General features: G+C 42.2%; 1 protein-coding gene across 1 annotated transcript; it reads right to left on the reverse strand.

Moving 5' to 3' along the window:
* Positions 1-14,843: 14,843 nt before the first annotated feature.
* On the reverse strand, positions 14,844-19,556 carry LOC122556996. The gene is given in 5 exon segments (XM_043704228.1): positions 14,844-16,186; positions 16,189-16,285; positions 16,287-16,646; positions 16,819-17,060; positions 18,707-19,556. Coding segments are annotated over 5 exon segments (2,892 nt in total).
* Positions 19,557-24,415: the final 4,859 nt, after the last annotated feature.

Consider the following 24,415-nt stretch of genomic DNA (forward strand, 5'->3'; position numbering starts at 1 on the left):
AAAACATGGCTGGTGGTAGTCAAAGTTGCATAGGAAACAGAGGATGGCTGAAGGAGAGACGCCAGAGTGGAATAGGTATGAACCAAGGAAACTGACGAATTGTGAAATCTATTAGTCAAGGGAAGCCAATTGACCAAGAAAAGGTAAAAAGCTCAGAATATTTAGCCGAAGGTGTCCACTGAGAGCCTGAATAATACTCCTGACTTTCCGGAACAGAAATTTAAATATCACAGCCAGGCTCTGGATGTTTTTGACAGATGAAAACTGCACACCATACCAGTGCAAACTAAGTTAAAAATCACACAACACCACATTATAGTCCAACAGGTTTAATTGGAAGCACACTAGCTTTTGGAGTGCTGCTCCTTCATCAGGTGATGAAGGAGCGGTGCTCCGAAAACTAGTGAGCTTCCAATTAAACCTGTTGGACTATAACCTGGTATTGTGTGATTTTTAACTTTGTACACCCCAGTCCAACACCGGCATCTCCAAATCATCAGTGCAAACTAATGAACACTTAACAATTATTTAGCCAATGATAAGAGACTTTATTGACATTCACTAGAACCTCAAACACAAAAAAAAGAACTGAAATCTGAAAAAAAAAACAGAATTTCTGGAGAAACTCAGATCTGGCAGCATAAAGCAGGGTTAACATCTCAGGTCCAGTGACCCCTCTTCAGAACCACTGGGATTGTGATCTTCATGACACTACAGTTGAGTCTGACAACCAATTAGCAGCAAGGGATGGAAGCAGAAATGGATGCATGACACCAGAGAATTAGGCTATATATACCCTACCTTGACAGCTATTGCTGTGGCTGCAAGTTTGTGTATAGTCTTAAAACAATAAGAAGGATCTTCATCTTCAAAGCGACTATGGCTCATGGAAGAGCTCAGACGCTAGATAGGGTAAGTATTGCTGCAAAGTAATTTTTATTTTGTCCAAACCTTTACTTTTTTCCATCAAATAAAAATTCTTCTGTGTTGCCAGCACTCTTTCCACCCTCATTTAGCTGATCAGTTTTAGAGAACATCTATGCCCCTTTAAAAGGCCTAGGAAGTCAGGAAATTTCTCCTTAATAAAGGTGCTAATTAACAAGGCAGGCAACTTCACTCATCTCCCATCCTCAGTAAAGTTATCAATTACAAGAATTTGGGTACATCTAGACTGGCACACCGAATGTAAGCACCATTTTACTGTCATACCACTTCTGTTCTAATCCAATTCAAGCTGGAAAAATGTGACTCTCGGGTAGACTTCAAATGAAACAGGGCTGGATGGCATGAGTTAATTCATTTGAGTCTATAGATATAGCCTATGTTGAAATCCAACATTATTTCTTTAATAGCTTCTGAGCCTGCAGATCTTCTCGTCTCCAGATAGTCAGAAATCAGACCGATGTTGACAAGTATCTGTCATGAACTCTTGGAAATCCCACTTCGTTGGTTGTGCAGTAATTACCATAAAGGTTAAACATCCAAAGGTAAATTTTCCAGCAACTCCAAAAATGCATCCAATTCTAAATTAGCTCAGAGACTTCAAAGTTCTGATCAATTTGCCTGTATGTTTACCCAAAGGACAGTTTGTGGAATTAAAACCCACTCTAACTGCTGGCTAACTAAACAAAAGATTCCTCAATAACTCACACTGAACCCTGGATCACCACATTGACTCCTCCTGAACATTCGGCCCAACTCTCTCCTGGACACCCACATCTTCATCCCACACGATAGCACCCCACACCACCCCCAGCACACCAATATCACCCCTCCAACACTAGACATTCTTTCAACACCCATCCCTCAACACATGATTGTGCTTCCACCCAACACCCCTACCCAAAACCCCCAACAATCCATGGCCCAACTACCTCCTCCTCACTCACATGGCACCATACATCTTCTCCAATTGCCTATCTCTTTCCCTTGCCCATCAGCCAGCCCATCCTTTTTGTCAGCCATTTGCTGCCTTACTGCCTCGTGTAATTCTCTGAAACCTTACCTTCTCACTCACTGGGCATCTACACCCTTTGCCACCTGCAACCTCACACAGCCCTCACCCACCTGCCAGCCATAATTCACCTTCACCTACTTACTTTCCTTCAGTAGCAATCGAAGAGGCTTTTGGACCTTTAAACTGTGTTTGTTTATTCAAATACAGCAAGGATTACTTTAACAATAGGGCTTCTATGAAGATTCTGCATGCAGTTCTGGTCATCCTATTATAGAAAGGGTATTATTAAACCAGAAAGAGTGCAGAAAAGATTTTCTAGGTTGCTAGCTGGACTGGAAAGCTTGAGTAAAAAGAGAGGATGGATAGGCTGGGACTTTTTCCCCTGGAGCATAAGAGACTGAGGGGTGAGCTTATAGAGTTCTATAAAATCATGAGAGGCATAGATAAGGTAGATAACCAACAGCTTTTCCCCTGGTAGGGGAGTCTAGAACTAGAGGGCATAAGTTTAAGGCAAGAGAGGATAAATACGAAAGGACCCAGAGGAGCAATTTCTTCACAGAGGATGGTGAGTGTCTGGAAAGGCCACCAGAGGTAGTGGAGGAAGTGAATACAATTTTGTCATTTAAGAAACATTTGGCCAGGTACATAAGTGGGATTGGTTTGGAGGAATATGGGCCGAACGCAGGCAAATTTAACTAGACTAATTGTGAAAACTGGGCATTATGGACAAGTTGGATCGAAGGCTTTGTTCCTATGCTGGTAACCTCTGTGATTATGATTCATTTGATACTGCCTGCAGAGTTTGTTGAATTGTGTCTGTCGAATTGGAATCTATATTGTGGGTTGGGTATGAAAATTTGTGGAAAAATAAGAAAGTTTCCTTTTGCCTGACCCTGGTCAGAAATATAGATTTCAACCAAGTTCCGAAGTTTTGAGTCCAGGTCATTTAAACTATTCAATCATCTTTATGTTAATGTCCTTTTGTGCTGGATTAACCAAGTGGAGGATATGATAATATAGCTTGTTAATGTAGGAGAGTTTTGTCTAATTTTAATATTGACAAGAACCTGCTTTTATTAATTGTATCCTGACCTCACGAATAGCAATGCATTGTGCTACTCCTCCTTCTTACATTTGGACTTTATGTCATTGATTGAAGAGACTTTGCAGCGTGGAAATCTTCTGTCACATTTGCTGACAAAACAGCGATGAATATATTGAAAAAGTACTTCAGTGGCTGTAAAGTGCTTTTTGAACAACCTAGGATTAAAGATCAAATTATAAATGCAAGCTGTTTCTTTTCCATAACTAGAGGACATAGGTTTAGGGTGAGAGGAGAAAGATATAAAAGAGACCTAAGGGGCAACTTTTTCAGGCAAAGGATGGTACGTGTATGGAATGAGTTGCCAGAGGAGGTGGTGGAGGCTCATACAATTGCAATATTTAAAAGGCATTTGGATGGGTATATGAATAGGAAGTGTTTAGAGGGATATGGGCCGGATGCTGGCAAGTGGGACTGGATTAGGTTGGGATATCTAGTCTCCTGAATGAGTTGGACTGAAGGTTCTGTTTCCGTGCTGTACATCTCTATGACTGTATGACTCTAATGTCTCTTTAAGGACCAAAACCGACTAATTTCATAGCTATTTACTATTCTAACAACAGGTCAGTGACAATCTTTTGTCTCTGTTTCTCCATCTCCATCCCATCAGTTCTAGCGGTGGTCTTCCCCACAACAGAACTTCTGACTTGCCTTCCTTTCCCAGCCTTGCCTGAACCATTTCCAGCTCTCACACGTTTTCTTCCATTTCAGATCTGTGATAGCATTTCTCTTGTGCACACCTTACATTCAATTAGCCTCCGTGTTCATATGATCACACACTGCCACTTCCGTTAGTTCTACTGTGATGTAATAATGAAACGCATCTTGCACTCCCTTCCCTGGTCATCATTCCAAAGCAACTGTTTCCTCCACAGCACACTAGTCTATTCCACTATCACTCCAATAGCTCAACCACTTCGCACGATATATCACCATACAATTGCTGGAGGTGAAAAACAGAGGTTTTTCAATTTACTAACATCTGACTTATATAAGCTTTAACTTACAAACACAATCCTATATATGTTTGTAATTTTAAAGACCTGGCATACAAACATTTCCTGTGCTTTTGAACAGCTGCTGTCCATTGTCCTGTGTTGTATTCTAACTTAGATGCAATTTGACTTGTGAATGAACTCCAGAATAGAACCCATTTGCGATACATGGACTGCTTATACCTGCCATTTTAACCTCCTTTTCTCTTCATTGTCTAATGCTCCAAAACAGTACCCTTAAATTTAGCACATTATGCTCACTGCCCACAGCATGATCACTTTGATGTTGAGAGTTCAAATGTGGGCTGAGTGTCAGTTTTGTAGAGTATCTCTCCTAAGTCTGCAAACACAGTTGTGAGTTTCCATTTGCTTGTCATTTTAATTCACCACTTTGCTCTCATGCTCATAAATTTTTCCTTGACAGGATGACCAATAGTCCTAGATTTGAGGTGATTTTCCCAGGTTCCAGATTGATTGAAGCTGATTGAGGATACAATTTGTCCCATATTTCGATCCTTTAAAAATCTTGCAAATGCGCAAGATTGTATTCTTAAAGTGCAACAACAATCTGTTATATATACATATTACCTCACAACACTGTGTGAGCTAATTCTAATCATAAAAGGTGCTGCCATGTAGAAAACGAGAGAGCTTGTTGGCACTAGTGTGGTTGAGAAAACACTTCATGGTCTAACTAGAGTTTCTTTGAGTTAATAAAGTACTAATTACTGCAAAATTATCAAATGGCTACAGGTTATTTGAGATGATAGATATTGTTACAGAGACAAGGGGAAGACCAAATGTTAGGTCACACTCTTTCAAGACCCTCAGGTATTTTGCCTATGATTGCATATAACATCAACGTAATGAGTAGTGCTTATGAAATTCCTCAGCATTAACTCTTTCAGAACTTTTCCTTATCCAATATCCCCTTCAGCTCTTCTTCACTGATTAATACTATACATGTGTGTATCTAATTACATTTACCGTTCTTCCCCCTGACACCCCAACTGACTGACTTTACAAATTCAAGTGATCTGGAGATTTCACCATTTTCCAAAAACATGTTTTCATGGGATTTGTGAAATCGCAGTTTACTGGCTGGAAGATCATTGCCTTTGATTCTCTTCCTGATACTCTGTATGTCCCTGGAGAAATTGTAATCTTTTGGATTTCCTGCACAGAGGATGTCATCCTTGTTGAAAAGGCAATGTCTTCTTTGCAGTTTGTTGAATCATTGGGCCTTCATCATCCCTTCTCTGTGATTGCTTCCATGGAGCTTTAGACACGACAACTTCAATCAGTGTCAGCAATTTTTTATTCTCCATCTATTTGCAGATCTGTTCTGAAGTATGTAAACATTTTCCTTCTACATGCTGACTGGTTTGGATTCTCCCATTCACCCTCAGCAATTACATTACTGCTGAAACCAACATAGAACAAAGAACAATACAGCACATGAACAATCCTCCAAACCCGTGTCGACATATTTTGTCTTCCGTACTAAATTTGTCTTCACTTACAGGATCCGTATCCCTCTATTCCCTTCTTATTCATGTGTTCGTCGAGGGGTTTCTTTAATGAGCTTTGTGTCTGCTTCCACCATCTCCTCTGGCATTGCGTTCCAGGCATTCACCATCCTTTGTGTGAAACACCTCTCTCACACATCTCTTTTAAACATCCCCCACACCGCACCTTGAACCTGTGTCCCCTAGTAATTGACCCCTCCACCCTGGAAAAAAGCCTCATGCTTTCCACTCCATCCATGTCATTTACAATCTTATAAACTTCTATCAGATCACCCCTCGACCTCCTGCCTTCCAGTGAAAACAAATATATGTTTGTGTTTGTGGAAGCAACATGTTCGCTTCCTCAGTTCCACTATTTGAGTTTTGTTTCTAACTTGACACAATCTCTTTCAGTTACTGAAGAATCTTCTTGGGAAGATGAGGAAGTGAAATAATCTGCTTGAACTCATCTCTTCTGATTCACCTCAGCATCTAATATCAGACCTCAATTTATCATAGCTATTTGTTCATGTGTTTTACACTCTGTGTTGTGTCAGTTATAGGTTTATCATTTGTGTCAAGTGGGGTATACTGTTTAGTGGTTATCTCTTGGTTTCCCTTAGGAAACTTACTGCCTTATATTGTCTGAGCACTCTTCAGTGTTGATAGCAGTGGAAAACATTTGTGTCAATCCAATGTAGCTACAGGTTCCTATTTCATTGACAATATGAAACAAATTTATAAAATCAACAAAACCAATCTTTTTTTTCCCCCTTTTTCTGTTTCTGTTTGATTTGTAATAAAATGTTGGAGAAATTCAGCATGCCATGTTTGCAATGTCTTCATTGAAGAGATAAACAGAATTAATGTTTTAGATATGGCGTTTTGAACTGAAAGGAGCTGGGAAGTGAAGATTTTCATACCATTGTTAAAGGGGAAGGAGTGGTGGGTGGAACAAATTGTGATGGTGCCCACAGCAAAAGAGAAAGGGATGGTGATAATCTTAGAGAAGTGACAAAGATGCAAAATGGTGTGAATTGTAGATGTGAATGATAGAAAGTGGTTAGCTTAAATGATAGCAGACTAATGCAAACAAAATACTTGGAGGTTGGGGAATAGTACAAAAGGAGTGTTTACATTGTTGAACTCAATGTTGCATTCTGAAAGGTGTAATGTACCTAAGTAGAAAATGAAGTGCCGTCCTTCCATCTTGTATTGGACTTCACTAGAACATGACAGCAGGCATAGGATGGAAATGTGGCCATGAAAGCAAGATAATGCATAGATTTGACAAACAATTGGAAGAATGTCAAGATCATTCTTACAAACAGGGTGGAGGTATGCCGCAAAGCGGTCATCCAATCTACATTTGGTCTCAGCAATGTTGTGGGGACTGCATTATGAGCAGCAAATACAACACAATACACTAAATTAAAGAAAAACAAGTAAAATGTTGCTTCACATGTAATGTGTAAATTGGGGTCTTGGACAGTGAGGAGGAAGGAAATAAAAGGGCAAAAGTTATTTCTTCTGTGATTAAAATGGGTAAATGAGTAAATGTTATGAATGCTGGCATCCTGTAAAAATGCCGGCAGATAATCCTTTGAACGCTGAGGCTGGTGGGATGGAAAATAAGGACAAGGGTAATTAGAGTCAATAGATGTAAAGCTGGGAAAGCACAGCAGGTCAAACAGCATCCAAGGAGCAGGAAGGTCATTGAGCATAGAACGTTACAGTGCACTACAGGCCCTCGATGTTGCTCCGACAAAGTCCAATCAGCTGAGCTGCCCCGGCTCGCAACATTTCGGGCTAAAACCCCTCGTCAGGACTGGGTTAATCAGACAAAGGTAATCATCTACTTATTGTTGAGGGGTTTTTGGCTTTTTCTTCTGTTATACTGTTCTATCACACTATCCTCTGCATGGGTAGTGTGGTATTTGTCATCAATGCGAATTTGTTCTTTAGACTGTTTTGCTATCTGAACAATTTCAGTTAAGGATTTCTGAATGAGTCTAAATGCACTGAGCTTCTAATATTTGTTCTCAGTGTTTGTTTCTTCCTGGAAAACTTCATTGAGTTTTATCTTTTGATCTGTCTTCAGTAATGTCTTCAGTGATTCTCAGACTTGACAATTCTGTATAATTTCAGATTTCACATTGACTTATGAGATATAAGCGAACCTCTTTTGAGATCTGTGTCCATCACCTTGCTGCTTGAGCCTGGGTTGTACATTCGATAACACATAAATGTATTTTCTCAGTCAACTGGAACAGTTCTTTTATACCTTCATAGGTAAACTCAACAGATTTTTTTTTTACATTCTACCATGGGTCTGTGAAGTCAGATGAAGCTGGTTTCCATTTGACTGGTTTGTTGACAACAGCTTGTTTCTGAACAGATGGTTAGACAACTTGTTTTTGTTCTGGACCAGTAGTTTTCTTGGAACAAGTGGGACTTAATCCTGACCTATTAAGTAAGCTGAAGTCAAGACATCAAAAAGTCTGAATAGCGAAGACTGATATTTGCAAAATACACAAACATTTCAACTCCCTTTCGCTCCTTGTGTAGCTCCCCTGTGCTCTTGATAGTTATTCCAGCTGCACCACATAATCTTATCTCTGTGGGGTGTAACTTCTGTTTCTTCAACCATGCTATCTGGCCTGATATAACGATGACATTCACATTCTGTGAAACTTGCGTTATTGGTATCATAAAATTCCCCGATAAATGCCTCAATTATCCTTTCTAAAAGAGATTGTTCAACCGAGTTCTTCGTACGTATCTCCTCTTTTTTTACAACAATATAACTGTGACTCTGTCTGCACATCTTCTACAAGTGACCTACAGTAATACAGTATTTTTTGGTATGATCAGGCATTTTCTGTGTGTGGAAGACTTTGCTGTTCCACAACACTGTGATTCAATTCTCCTAACATTTTGCATTTATAGAGTCATAAAGTCATAGAGATGTACAGCATGGAAACAGACCCTTCGGTCCAACCCATCCATGCCGACCAGATATCCCAAACCCAATCTAGTCCCACCTGCCAGCACCCGACCCATATCCCTCCAAACCCTTCCTATTCATATACCCATCCAAATGCCTAATCTTTTCTGAACCCTTTCAAGTTTCACAACATCTTTCCGATAGGAAGGAGACCAGAATTATAAATATTTCTGCCTGCAAAGTTAATTCCACTTTACCACCATCTGCTTCAACCCTAACTTTCACCTCTAACTGTCATGGTACTTGTCCAACATCCAAGAATGGATATATGATTAGCCATTGGGAATCTGTCACTCTGCCTGGTCACTGTCTGAGATTGAGCCAGACCATTCCCTAACTGTCCTTCACGCCGCTGTAATTTCCCTCACATTCTTAATGTTCATTCATTTTAAAACCAACCTCTTTGACCAGCATTCTGATCATCTGTCCTCAGAGGTTCTCTTTAGCCTCCATCAAATTTTCTCCAGTAAACTCTTGCGAAGAGCTTCGATGTGTTTTATGTTAAGTCAAAGGCGCAGTATGTCATTATAATTAATTTAAGTTGGTCCTAAATCTGGAGCTGTTTAACAAGTTAATCTGAAGCTTCGAGGGCAGAGGCTGAAGACATGGCCACCAGTCACAAGAGGAGTCGCAGGTAGATAGGATAGTGAAGAAGGCGTTTGGTATGCTCTCTTTTATTGGTCAGAGTATTGAGTACATGAGTTATTTATTTCATTCTAATCACTTTAAAGCTGTTTGAAATCTGCATCTTATTAATATCGCTTGCAATTGGCTGTTTTCTAGTATTCATCGATAATGTTTAAGTTATGTCGCCTTTTTGTTTAATTGTTTGTGAGACATGGGCATTGCTGGCTGCCAGCATGTCTCGCCCATCCCTGTTTGCCCTTGAGTAGGTAATGTTGAGCTGCCTTCATGAATTGCTGCAGTCCACCTGCTGTGTGTTGACCCACAATGCATTGGGAAGAGAAATCTAATACTGTCAAAATGCCATTAGGGAGGGAATTCCACCCTGAAGGGTATGCTGGTCTACACGGTTTTTTCAGTGTTTCTTTTTAACTCTGTGATACTGCAATTCTGTAATGTATTTCTCAATGTTTTACATTGTACTATTGGTTAGTTCTGTAGTTATTTATTGCTTTCAATCTTTTAAAATAGTGTTTCTCTGTAATAGAGTATGGCTATCCTACTTACTGGATATTCCTATATTTTATTGAGGTTATCCCACCTTTTTCAGAAAATAAGATGGTGATTTCCCATCTATTTCACAGTTTCTCAGCTTTTGCAGTAAAGATGGAGTTTTCCACTTCTCCCCAATAATAACGAGAATTTTCCTACTTCTCATGGTCAACAATAAGCAATTTATCTACATATTTTTAAAATTAAGTACTCTAGCTGCTGCCCTTGTATATCATCTTGTTGAAATCGTTGTTTAATTGTTGAACTCCAGTCTGCTTAAATCTTAAATTTCTCCTGTCTCCTTCTTTTAATAGAATTCTCTAAATCTTTTCCTTTCCAGCCTGAATAAATCCTAAAGCCTTTCCAATTCTGCAGCATGTTTCTGTTTTGGCCCCTTCACTATCCCATAAAGTTGTGGTTCATAAAGCCAAATATCAATGATGGTGATACTTATCGTGAGAAGTAAAACTTCCCTTTTACACTCCCTTCTATTCCCTTTCTGGTCTTGGCACTGTTTTTGCAAAATTATCCCCTTTTTCCCTTAGGATATCTAACTTTATTTTCATAACCTTCTCTTGCTTCTAATAGAGCCTCCCTTGGTAATGTTTTTTTTCTTAAGTGTCACTGCCTTTTCCTCTCTTTCCCTAGCGCACAGTTGTCTCCCTGCCCCCTTACAAACCTCTCAGTGAAAGTTTGTTGCGAAGTACACAGCTTGTCATATTGTTGTTTACATAGCTGTTGCAGCTTTTCTATGTCAGTAATCACTTAGCAGCTATGGCTTGACTTGTGCCTTCTTGAAATGATAATGCTGTTAAGTTGGTAAATCAAATTTCTTACAAAAAAAATTTTTTCTGAGTCTCCTTGTGTTGGAGATCTTTGCAAGGTATTTAAATCTGCACCACTGTTACCATGTAGTATTTGCCTCATGTAGTTTAGTGATGACTGAGATCATTTATCACTGCCAATTTGCCTTTGTATTGTCAAGAGTGTGGTGCTGGAAAAGCACAGCAGGTCAGGCAGCATCCAAGGAAGAGGAGAATCGACGTTTCAGGCAAAGGCCCTTCATCAGGAATGAGGCTCCAGGATCTGCAGTCGTCACTTTCACCCTATGTCTGTATTGTGTCTAGGCACAGCCTAATTATCAATGATAAAAGTTAGACAATTGGTGAGACTATACCGAAGAAACACATGTCTAAGTTAACAAGATAGTTTGTTGCATTTTAAATAAATACAAGTTACATTCCAAATCAGGCATAATTAATTTATAAGAAATCTCTGGAGTTGTGCAGAATACATGTGCACCCTAAAGCTCAATTACTTCCAACTAAAGATTCTATCACATCAGAAGATTGGGGAGGATGGGGCAAATACAACTTCAACATCAACGTTTTGATTGACCATTACCTTATACAATGGGTAGCTCTGTAACTTTTATTTTGCTTTTCTGAAACTGTGTCTCACTTCTGCATATTTTGCAGAATGAAGTGAGGTTATGCAGTAGTAACAGTGATAGTGACCGATAACCCCTGAAAATAAGCATCTCATCAGGCATTGGTAAGAAGTTTATCCTAATGTCTGGAATTTAGTTGGAAAATACATTCATTGGCTTCAACGATAAGGAAGACCGTGCTCAACTGTAACGTGATTCTGACAGATTTCTTTCCACAGCAGAAGTCGTGAAGGCCTGGGAAGATTCTGCACAATATGATTATACAATTTGCTTGCTTAAAAGATTTCTATCTTGCACCAACTGCATTTATTTTGCTCTTTGCTACCGTACTGGAGGATTTTCTCACATTTTGAAGGTAAAATGCTTTTCATGGTTAAAATGAAGGATTCTGGTCTTCAATAACATGAAAGATTCTGGCCTTTTTAATTGCTTAATTGTGCAAATTCTGTTGGTTGCTTCTTTAATAAAGAGATTTTGCTTCAATCACCATTTTACTGAATGATCATCTTTCCTTGTGGTTTAAATAAATTATTCCTGCCTTTATAGTTATAGAGTCAAACAACACGAAAACCAGGCCCTCGGTCCAATTCATCTGCACTGACCAGACATTCCAATCTGACATCGTCCCATTTGCCAGCATTTGGTCCATATCACTCTAATTCCTTTCCATCCATGTACCCATTGTCGGACTTTGGCTCAATCTACCAGCTTACGTTCCTCTATGTGTGAGCCCAGTCCTGCGTGTCCTTTAAATGAAGCAATAGGAGAAGATATTCGGTCTCAACTCTTAGTTTATTTTAGCACTAAGTGGATAAAGTATACAGAGCTCTGGGTCTAGACCTTCCCGTCCCTGACAAACAGCAGAGTGTGTCAGTTCACGAAGTCTGACCCCTATCCTGCCCCGACCCAGTCTTTTATACAGTACAAAATGTCATGTAATCACAGAACATTGTGCAAGCATTGAGGTGTGGTTGTCTTCTTGATTGACTGTTGACCTGACTCCATTCTCTGCCTTCTCACGTTCCCGAATATCTGACCCCATGTGACCTCCTTCTGCAGGTGGTGGCGCGAAATAGTTCTTGTTTTTTTTACCACAGCTTACAATATGTCCATCTGCACTCACAGGGCGGCAACACCCCGTTGTCTGCCTCGCTCTCCCAGCCGCCACCAAGGCCACCAGTACACACTGCTCTTTATTAAAAATCATTCCTATTGTGTGTTTACATCAGCATATCTTTACAAGTCAGATGTACTCAGTACTTTTCCACTGTCTGTTCGTGCATACAAGGGTTACACTACACACTGTGCTAGTTAATGGTTAAGTATAAAACATTGTATTATAAGTACTGAAACAAATATATCATTAAAGGCTTCTGAATGCATCGCACTAAGCCATATATTTACAAATCCCCCTTTCGGTCTCATCAAAATGAGACCAACAAACCAGTTTTATACATCACATTCGCTCTCCGATGCATAGTCTTCCCTTCCTGCCAGAGCCATGGTTTCCGTCTCCATCTGTGACATCTGGTAAGGCGGGGGAGCCTTCCCTTCAATTGCTGTGATGATTACCCTGTTCAATAGAGATCTAATACAGGGGATACAACAACATCCACACAACACTAACGCAGTCATCATACCAACGAGGGACAGAAACACAGACACAATCAATCCTTTCCATTTCCCAAACCATGAGTCGAAAATGCCTCCTAGAGAGTTATCAATACCTGAATGTTCATGCATTTCTTCAGACAAGGTTCTTAGTCCTTCCAGGGCTCTGGTTACTGAGCCATCAGGTGCTGTATTGTTGGGATGAACGTACAACATTGATCTCTGAAGTTCTGAGGAATAATCGAGTTGCCCCCTAGTCAGGCTCATATGGTCTTGAACCTTCCATTTATTATCTGAGGATGACGACTGCTTGGGTGTCCATCTTACCCCAGTCCATGTTAGTACATGATTCCACGTCGGGCACCACCTATAGTAATTGGAATGCACACAAAGATATACATCAAACCCCCTCCAGCTTCCTGAATCTTGGCCACAGTTAATTACTTCACATAAGTCAAACTGGTATGTTGTCCCACGCTTTTTAACATGTCTAATGTGCACCCGGCTCCCCGCCTCCCTTAAACATTTGTCTGCCTCTTGTCCTGTTGACCTTTTATTCCTGGGACTTTCTCCCTCGTCTGTGTGTTTGTCCCTTGTGGTTGCTACCCCTATTAACAGCGGCATAACACTTACACTTAAAATAATAGCAAAAACTCCCAACCTCAACAGCCTAGGGTAGTGTGGGCTTCTAACAGAGATAAACATTATATCCTTTACACAACTTTCCTCGATGTTTTAAACAAATTCTTCTTGTGTTCTGCTCCTGTCCTCACTTATGCTCTCCAGAAAAACCTTTCCTTGGTGATCTTTAGAACCTCTCCCCCTTTTTCAGAACCCTCTTCCTGCAAAAGTTAAAAGTTTGAGACCCTTTTACTCCTTTTCTGTTCTTATTTTGTTCTAGAGTTCTCGTTGGCGGTTCCGTGGCTGCACACTGGCTCCAATGGTACCAGCTTTCTCCTTTTCCCTGCAGTCTGACTGCATGGGATGTCCTCTCCACCACCTTGTAAGGTCCTGTCCACCTTGGCTCCGACCACTTCTGTTTGATCACCTTCAGCAGGACCCAGTCTGTGGTAGATGGCGCCTGATTCTGTAGGTCCCCCTTTGCCGATCCAACCTGTTTGGAGAAAGCTGACACCAAAGCTGTTAGTTGGTCATAGTAAGGTTTGTACCTTAGAGAGGCTCCTCCTCCCTCTAACATCTATATTCCAGCTCCCGGTCCCAGGAACTGCTGCCCTGTTGTTAGCTCGTACGGGGTGAACCCTGTGATAGAGTTTACTGAGCTTCTAACGGACATTAAAGCTAAGGGTAGGGTATCCACCCAGCTTAACTTTGTTTGTGCACACACTTTTCCTATTTTTCCTTTTATGGATTGATTCATTCTTTCCACTTTTCCCTGTGACTGAGGATGGTACTATTCCAAACGCATGTTTCAGTCCTAAAGCTGTTTCAACATCTTGCAGGTCTTTGTTCTTAAAATGTGTACCATTATCTGACCTGACTCTCTTTGGAAACCCATGCATTGGAATGTATTGGTTTATCAAGAATTTAACCACTGTTTTTGCGTCTTCCTTTTTTGCAGGTATCGCTTCTGGCCAACCAGTGTATGCATCCACTGCTACCAAAAGGTACCGGTATCCGTTTACTCTCTCTATCATGTCAGTGTAGTCAATCACTATTTCCTGACCTGGCATTCTTGGGAGAGGGAATTTTCCCTCATGTGGTTTCACTGTTGTTTTTACATTGTATTCTGTACACGTTTTACATTCTCTGATGTAATTTTCAATCATTGCCAGCAAGAACGGATGCCACCAATGTGTCAGATACCTCTGCATCTGTGTTTTTCCACAGTGTGTCAACCCATGAGCTTCCTGGAGCATGGAAGCTATCAAACCTGGGGGTAGCACTGGTCTACCGTCCGGTGACCTCCAAATCCCTTCTGAGTCTGTGGCCCCTCTCTCTCTCCATACTGTCAGTTCATGAGGAGAGGCTTTCAGCTGCTCCTTTATTAACACATTTGCATCGCAGGCGGGCAGCAGGTCAGACACTGTTCTCTCTGTTTGCATCATTATCTACTGGGCTGTATATCCTGCTGCTTTTTTTTGTTGCTAAGTCTGCTTCCTGATTGCCCTTAGCTACTGTTGTATCAGTTTTGTCATGTCCTCTACGCTTGACCACTGCCACTTCTGCGGGCTTCATTAGGACCTCAGCTAATCCTTTCACATCTTTTTCATGGTTGATTGGGGTTTTTGCTGCTGTTAAGAATCCTGCTCTGATCCATTGACTGAGTTCTACCTGTACAGCCCCTGCCACATATGCAGAGTCGGTGTAGATGTTCACTCTTTTTCCCTCTGACCATTCTAACGCAGCTATCATTGCCTGTAATTCAGCCAACTGGGCTGATTCTTTGCCTGTCACTTTTCCTGTCAACACTTCCTCAAATCCCTCACTTGTCTGTCGCACCACTGCATAGGCTGCTTTAAGTCCTTCAGTTGGATGTCTGTAACAGCAAGCATCTGTGAACAACACTTCTTCTGGGTCTACTAGTGGATTTGCCTGTATGTCTGCCCTGACTTTGACGTCTCTCTGCACCCTTTCCTCACACATGTGTGGTTCTCCTTCTCCCATGTTGTCAGCCATGTTGATTCCTTCGTGTGTGAAAGTTATATGTGGTGCACTAAGAATTTTATCTAACCTGATTTGCCGTAGTGACGTCATTGTGAAGGCTACTGAGTTCACATAGGCCACTATACTGTGCGTCGTCAGTACCGTTAGTGAATGGCCCATGACTAGATGTGCTACCTTTTGGAGAATTTTTGCTACCCCTGCTGCATGTCTCGTACATGATGGGTGTCTGTCTTCTGTTGGGTCAAGGGTAACGCTTACATACATCAGCACCTGCCTGCCTCCCCCTTTTTTCTGAAAAAGAACACCATTTATTGTGTGTAATTTTTAAGAAATATCGAGGAAAAATGGCTCTTTGTAATCCGGGATCGCTAAATCAGCAGCCCGCGTTAGGGCCTGTTTGAGAAATATGAAACTTTCGTCTGCCTCCGTGGTCCACTGCAAATGGGCCGACAAATTTCTCATGCCTTGCTCATTTACCATGGCCCTCAGAGGGAAAGTGAGCTCCACATATGATGCAACGAACTGTCTGCTGTATCCTGCCAACCCAAGAAATGAGAGCATGTCTTTTACAGTGACTGGTTTGGTATGATGCAGAATGGAGGATCTATGGGACAGAGACACACCTGTTCCTTTAGCGGAAATAACTCTACCCAGAAAAGACACCGTTTGTCTGCAGCATTGCAATTTAGCCCTTGAGACTTTGAAACCAATGTTACACAGTTGAACCAACAATGACTTTGTGGCTTCCAGACAAGAAACATGTAATCCACATACTGGACCAGTATCACCCCCTTTTCGAGTGTAAGGTCCTTCAGCTGCCATTTTAGTACCTGATTAAACACCCCCGGCGACAAAAATGAACCCTTGAGGGACCCTTGTATAACGTAGTTGTTGGCCTTTGTAGGTAAATGAGAAAATGTCCCTCAAATGATCAGGGACATTGGCCAGATCAATGCACGAGAACCACTTATGGTCAGGGGTCAGCACAGACATCGCAGTGTATGGGTTTGGAACTGGAACTGTTGGAGTGGAAACAACACAATTGGTCCGTCTGAGATCATGCGCCATCCTATATCTACTTGTATCCTGCTTCTTTACCGGTAGAATGGGGGTGTTCCAGGCTGACCAGGAGGGTTCTAGCACCCCTACTGCTAACAAACCTTCAATTGTGTCAGCAATGCCGGCTTCAGCCTTTGGTTTGTGTGAGTATTGTCTCTGCCAAATCGGAGTGTGGTCTATTAAATTGAATGTGATTGGTGTGAAGTGTTTGCAATGACCAACGTCCGTTGGACCTGCTGACCACAAAGTATCTGGTAGAGTGTCAAGCATCGCTGCAGCCTGTGGATGGTCTGTTTTTTCCCTGCCGTGACCTATGTTCCAGCAGTACCTTGTCAGTTGTCCTATACATAATTCTGTAGGCTTCATCTGATGGTGAATATTGTAAACCGGGTAGCTGAGTCCAAACCCAATCAGTTAGCGCCATCAAACGTTTGGACATAGGGCCCAGATCCTTGGCCTGATGTTTAGCATGCACGGCCAATGTGACATGAGGTATAGCTTCTTCAGACATCTCATACCATTCCAACTGTTCTGCAGTTAGTTCAACAACACCCGCCACACCTTCTTTCCCTAGCAGAATGCAACTGGAGGAAATATCCCATTGAGTCCCTTATAGGTGCTGATAGAATGCATGCTGATAGATTTCATTGTCATCTCTATCATAATATAGGGTAACATGGAGGGGATCTGCATGAGGAGCATAGGGATGGAGCATGTGAACCCAGGGTCGCCATTGGTTATATAAGGACTGTATGCCATTGTTCTGCCTGCTTTCGGGTTCTAGGAGTCCCCAGTATATATCTGCCCACTGCCCTTCTGCTGTGTAATGTGTCCGCTGATAGCATCATTTGGGATCCAGAGTGAATCATTGTCATGGAATAGTTGACAGAGTAGCCATTCGGAAAGGTCACTACCAGTCCGTCTGGCCCGCACAGAACCGAGGCCCCGCATCTCACCAGCAAGTCGCGGCCCATCAGATTGACAGGGCATGCAGGTGATGAAATATACCGGTGACGAAAGGTCTGTCCGGCCACTGATGTGATCAGTGGTGATGTCAGAGGTAGATTTTCTGGTTTACCCGATAACCCTACTAACTGGACGCTGGAGGATGACATGTTTGACCGAGGTATGTCACAAGTGATGGTAGAAAATCTCGCACCTGTGTCAACCAGATAAGACAGAATTTTGTCCATTACCCTCATTTGCATGTAGGGGTCTGCCAGCCCCGCATGTCCCTGAGTTCTCGGGCCCCGTCAATATTCATACCCCTGCCCTTCCGGCATAGTTTGGGGGTACTGTCCTTGCACCGGTGCTGCAGCTGCATTTGGGGCTTGGTAAGGCTGAACAGCATGTTGAGAAGGAGGCTGACCTGAGCGGACATACTGTCCTCGGATCGATCCCTGGCCTCCCTGGGGTCCCCACAGTGTAGGACAATTTCTTCTCCAATGCCCGGGTTGGCCACATTCAAAACAGGTGTTAAGTGGCTGACCTCTGAGGCCTCCGCGGCCCCTTCCTCTACCACGCATTCCTCCCGGTACACCTATAGGCCTGCCCCCATAGTGGGAACGGTGTGGCCTCCAATCAGGTGTTGGGTCTAAACTCGGGAGATGGTTTTGTGGCGACGGCTGCTGAACCATCTGATTAATCGTCTTTTGGGAGGCCTTCTTTGTATCATTAGCCTTTCTTCTAGCCTCATTGAGCTGTAACTTCAGCAACTGCACTTCCTTCACTCTGTTTTGTCCTGTGACGTTTCATGTGGTGCATCAAGTGTTTTTCCCACTGTTCTGTAGAACAACCTGGGATGTCGGGATTACTCTCCATTGCCTCTTTTACTTCCTTAGGCATCCCTGCCATAATGGCATTTCTAAATAATGTGGTCTGTAGCTGACCTGACCCTGGATGGCTCCCCGCAGTATCTGTCCACGTGCCCTTACATCTAGCCAAAAAGGCAGGCATATCCTCACCCTCCTTTATTGTGAAGGTGAGTGAGTGCATCGCTTCTGGTGGAATCGGAAATCTATCCCTCATTGCCCTTCCCACACAGGTGGCATGCTGCGTGAATGGGTCTGAATCAGGTAGTAAGGTGGTCCCCGCAGAAGCTTCAATCTGCTGTATTTCCCACATTCTCAATTGCTTGCCCAACAATGCTCTCCAGTCACCCATAGCAAACTTGTGGCCTAGTGTATATTGGCAAAATTTAGTCATCCAGGGCCCACCGCCCTCCATGGGTGGGGGCATTTTATCCAGAATGCAGTTCATGTCAGTAAATGTGAAGGGCTGATAAACATCCCCCATGTAGGAGCCTCTGTAAATTAATGGCATTTGGTGGTGCTGATATTTTGTGGGTTGTCGTAATGTGTCTCTTTGATGCAGGTTGTAACTTGGTTCAGGTAGGCGCTTCAGTGGAGGACCATGTTCGGTATGCATTGTGAGTGAGCCTTTCAAAGTGACAGGGTAGGTGTGTGGGTCATCCTCTGTCAGGGATTCTTCGTCCTCAATGTCCGTACTATTTTGAGACTCCTCCCCATCCAATTTCTCTCTGTCTCGTTCTTCCCTCAAATCTCTCCTTCTTCTGTCTAAGAACCCGTCATCTAGTAACTGACCTGAGTCTTGTAATCTTCCCCTCTTTTCATTCTCAGCACTATACGGTGTTGAATGAGCATCTGGCTCTTGCACTGACGAGTGGTTGCCCTGTTTTGACTGCTCTTTGTTTCTGCTGTGCGTCATTATCACCCTGTTCGCTTCCTCCACTTCCAAAACTGTCTGTTCGGCTTCGAGTCTTAGTTTTTCTACTTTCCTGATACTTTCTTCTACTGCTTCCGCCAATCTCTCTTTTGCTTTGTTAAACTCTCTTGTGCCTACATCTTGCACATCTAACACCCCTTCTTGAACATACATGAGTGGCATTTGTGTTACAGGATATGGGGGCGGTGGTTGTACCCCAGGCAGTTTAGGATATAATGGCGCGGATGGTCCTGCCTTTTCTGTCTCCTTTGCCAGTTCTGTTTTAGAGGTACCACCTACTCTCTTTTGTAATGTTTCTACTGCTACACAGGCTAACGTCATGTTGTGCAGATGAATCCTCATCTCTTCTTTCTCCTTGCCTTCTTTTGTCCACTTTCTTCTAACTAATATTGACCCTTTCTTTCCCTTCATGTGCTCTTCTACTTCTAGTTTATCTTGCTCTTCTGCTTTTCCTAAAAATGGCGACAATTTCTTCCTCTCCTCGTCTTTAGGGATTTTGCCCTGTTTTTGTAATTCTTCCCAAACCTTGTCATATTTCTCCATCATTGTTTATTGTTTGTTCTTTGCGAGCCCACTAACTGACTTCTGGCTTTACCCCACTAATGTTTTACGGGCAACATTAAGTTGGAAGAACATCCTCCATATTCTTCACACTCTTTATCAAATTCCCATTCTATTTTATGTGTTTTTTTTATCCTCCCGTCCAGTAGTCAGTTGGTTTGGGTGTAATATAACCGAGCAACCAACCCAATCAGGGACAAATCTGGTGGCCAGTCAGTTTGTATGGAGTACACCCGAGCAACTGACCCTTTCAACGAGAATCGTCAGCAGTTTCTATTGCCACCGTTAGGTTTCCACTGCCGATGCTCTCTCGCTGAGACACCACTGGTTTTCTACCACCCCCCTTTATTTACAAGGATAATCTTAAAATATACAATGTATAAATCATGAAATAGATACCTGTGAGGGTTGCTTTTATGAGATCTTGCTCAATGGACTTAAAACCTCCTCACACTCGGCCGCGGCTCTTCTTATGTTGCTTTTATGGGGACTCCAACCCCACGGGACTTTAAACCTGTACGTATTAAACTTTATTGCTTTTATGGGGACTCTAACCCCATGGGACTTTAAACCCGTACGTATCTTGTTGCTTTTATGGGGACTCTAACCCCATGGGACTTTAAACCTGTACGTATTAAATCAATACTTTATCCACTTACTATTACTAGGACACTTGCAGTATAATGACAACAATCAATTTGGTATTTCCAATTGCAGAACTTCGATATAAACAGGTGTCTGCTCACCTTTTTATGCGGCGCCGCTTGTTGTTGTCATCAGACGTCAGTTGTCCGTTGTTTCTATTTTTCTCTCTTTTCCGTCACTTCTCCATCTTCATCATGTCGGGGTCACCAAATTGTCGGACTTTGGCTCAATCTACCAGCTTACTTTCCTCTATATGTGAGCCGAGTCCTGCGTGTCCTTTAAATGAAGCAATAGGAGAAGATATTCGGTCTCAAACTCTTAGTTTATTTTAGCACTAAGTGGATAAAGTATACAGAGCTCTGGGTCTAGACCTTCCCGTCCCTGACAAACAGCAGAGTGTGTCAGTTCACGAAGTCTGACCCCTATCCTGCCCCTGACCCAGTCTTTTATACAGTACAAAACGTCATGTAATCACAGAACATTGTGCAAGCGTTGAGGTGTGGTTGTCTTCTTGATTGACTGTTGACCTGACTCCATTCTCCGTCTTCTCACGTTCCCAGATATCTGACCCCATGTGACCTCCTTCTGCAGGTGGTGGCACGAAATAGTTCTTGCTTTTTATAACCACAGCTTACAATATGTCCTGCATCTGCACTCACAGGGCGGCAACACCCCGTTGTCTGCCTTGCTCTCCCAGCCGCCACCAAGGCCGCCAGTACACACTGCTCTTTATTAAAAATCATTCCTATTGTGTGTTTACATCAGCATATCTTTACAAGTCAGATGTACTCAGTACTTTTCCACTGTCTGTTCGTACATACAAGGGTTACACTACACACTGTGCTAGTTAATGGTTAAGTATAACATTGTATTATAAGTACTGAAACAAATATATCATTAAAGGCTTCTGAATGCATCGAACTAAGCCATATATTTACACCATCCAGATATCTTTTAAATGTCATAATTGTATCAGCCTCCACTGCTTCCTCTGGCAGCTCATTCAATACACACACCATCCTCTGCGTGATAAAGTTACCCCTCATCTTAAACCTATACCCTCTAGTTTGAACTCACCTGCCCTAGGAAAAAGACCTTGGCTATTCACACTTTCCTTGCCTGTCATGTTTTATAAACCTCTGTAAGGTCACCCCTCAGCCTCCAGTGCTCCAGGGAAAAATTAACCCAGCCTATTCAGCCTCTCCCTATAACTCAAACCCTTCAGTTCTGTCAACATCCTTTTTCTGCACCCTTTCAACTTTAACAACATCCTTCCTATAGAAGAGTGATCAGAAATGTAGTATTCTAAAAGTGGCTTCACTAATGTCCTGTACAGCCACAAAATGATGTCCCAACTTCTATGCTCAATGTACTCAATATACTGACCAATCAAGGCAAGCATGCCAAATGCCTTCTTCACTACCCTGTCTATGTATAACTCCACTTTCAAGGAACTATGAACCTGCGCCCCTCGGTCTTTTTGTTTGACAAACACCCAGGGCCCTACCATTAACTGTCTGACGAAAACACAACTCACATTTATCTAAATTAAACTCTATCTTCCATACCTTGGCCCACTGGCACATCTAGTCATGGTCCCATTGTACTCTGAGATCACCTTCTTCACTGTTTACTATGCCACCTACTCTGGTGTCATCTGCAAACTTATTAACCATGCCTCCTGTATTCATATCCTAATCATTTACACAAAGCATTATCATAGCTCTTATGAAGGATCTTCAAATTTGGTCTTTGTGAGCTCACACTGCTTAGGCTTTTCATCTGTCCAAAGGTTATTGCTTAAATTATTGGCTTTGCATTTTCCCCACGTCTCTAACCTCAGATTCGTATTTCATACCTTTACTTAGGTTTCTGTATCCATGCCTTGCTGTGCCAGCTTGCTATGGCAATGAAGCTGGATTTGATCGATATATTATTTTAATCTTTCCTGATCTCTTAGCCTGCATTACTGAGATATTTCTATGTTTTCCCTGTCCCACCATGAATTTTAAGCTTCATTCATAGAATCTCTGATTTCTGTTCACTCATCACTGAATTCTGACTGGGGATTTCTTCCATAAGTCTCATGATGAATCTGCAACTGATTTGGAGTTACTCATTCTCTTTCTCCAGGGAGTTATTAACTCTCCTGTTGCACATCTAAAAATGCTTTTGCTATTCACTAGAGTGATCTTTTTTGTTGAGGTCATGAAGGGTTTCTTCGGCAGCTTTCCGAGATTTTTAGCTCTTCCCTGCTATGGACTGTGTTCTGTGAGAAGGTGACTTTAATCTGAATCTGAAGGTTTCACTGTGTGCTATATGAGCAAGCAAATCAATTTTGCCTCATTACCCTTCACACTGTAAGGTTAGGACAGCTAACCACATTCTGAGATAAAATAAAACAAAAAATGACAGATGCTGAAAATCTGAAACAAAAACAAAAATTTCAACATTTCAGGTCCAGTGACCGTTCATCAGAACTCAAATCGCTGGACCCAAAGCATTGGCTCTGCTTTCATCGCCCCAGATACTGACAGAACTGCTAAGTTTTTCCCAGCTATTTCAGCTTTGGTGCATTGTGAGCTGTTGCTTATGATAAACTTTGCTGCCATCATCCTCTTTAAAGATAGGAAACTTCAGGGTCTAGTGTGGTAGCCAGAAAACACTTCCTGGTCTAACCATAAGAGTTGCTTTTAATTAACAAGGTATAGCTTATTGCATGTCTCAGTCTTGGAGTTGTTTATTTCATAATATTTCACTACAATTGGCTGAGGGGATACACTGTTGATTATCCTATCTCTCTCACTATCTCATTATCAGCTTGGACTGTCAGCAATGTGATGAGTAAAATAATCTTTAAGTTGCAGGGTGCAACGTTACATTTAGCAGATGCCTGATGCCTCTAAATACCTGTTACTGCAAAATTAGGCCCAATGCACATTTAAAGACTGTTTTACAGATAGAATTAGACTTAGAGTCATAGAGATGTACAGCATGGAAACAGACACTTCGATCTAACTCATCCATGCCAACCAGATATCCTAGATAAATCTGGTCTCATTTGCCCATATGTCCCTTTAAAAAAACCCTTTCCATTCATGTACCTATCCAAATCCTTTTAAACGTTGCTATTGTACCGGCCTCCACCACTTTCTCTGGCAGCTCATTCCATACACACACCACCCTCTATGTGAAAATGTTGCCTCTTAGGTCACTCTTTCCCTCCTTACCTTAAATCTATGCTCTCTAGTTTTTGAACCACCCACCCCAGGGAAAAGGCCTTTACTCTATCCATGCCTCTCATGATTCGATAAACCTCTATTAGGTCACCCCTCAGTCTCTGATACTCTAGGAAAAATAGCCCCAGCCTACTTAGTCTCTCCCTATAGCACAAACACTCCAACCCTGGCAACATCCTTGTAAATCTTTTCGGAAGCTTTTCACATTGCACAACATCTTTCCTATAGCAAGGAGACCAGAATTGCTCACAGTACAGAGGAACTTCAATTATCCAAATATGAATTATCCAAATTTTGGATTATCCAAGAACGTCTCAGGGTCCCAATAGAAACATTACATCAAAGAGGTGTTTCCAACACTGATCGTGCCTTTTGTTTACAATGATTAACAATGAACCTGGCTTACTGAAATGCTGCCGAGAACAGTCCTGGACATCGATGGGAGTGCATTATCTCCAAATGACTGACTGCCTGACCACCCTCTCTCTCTTCCCACACTTTCCCTGGAGTTCTACACACAGTTCTACCCTAAACCCCCCTTCTCCAAATAATCTCTCCAACATTGTCCTATCCAGAGCAAAAGTGGAACTTGCGAAAAGGTTGCAGTAAAAGATTGAGTGTGTGTGTGCTATTTTGAGACTCAACTCACCCCTGCCACCACCACCCCCCCCCCCCCCCCCCCCCCCCCCCCCCCCCCCCCCCCCCCCCCCCCCCCCCCCCCCCACCCCCACCCCC

The sequence above is a fragment of the Chiloscyllium plagiosum genome, chromosome 14, assembly GCF_004010195.1.
Source record: "Chiloscyllium plagiosum isolate BGI_BamShark_2017 chromosome 14, ASM401019v2, whole genome shotgun sequence".
NCBI lineage: Eukaryota > Metazoa > Chordata > Chondrichthyes > Orectolobiformes > Hemiscylliidae > Chiloscyllium > Chiloscyllium plagiosum.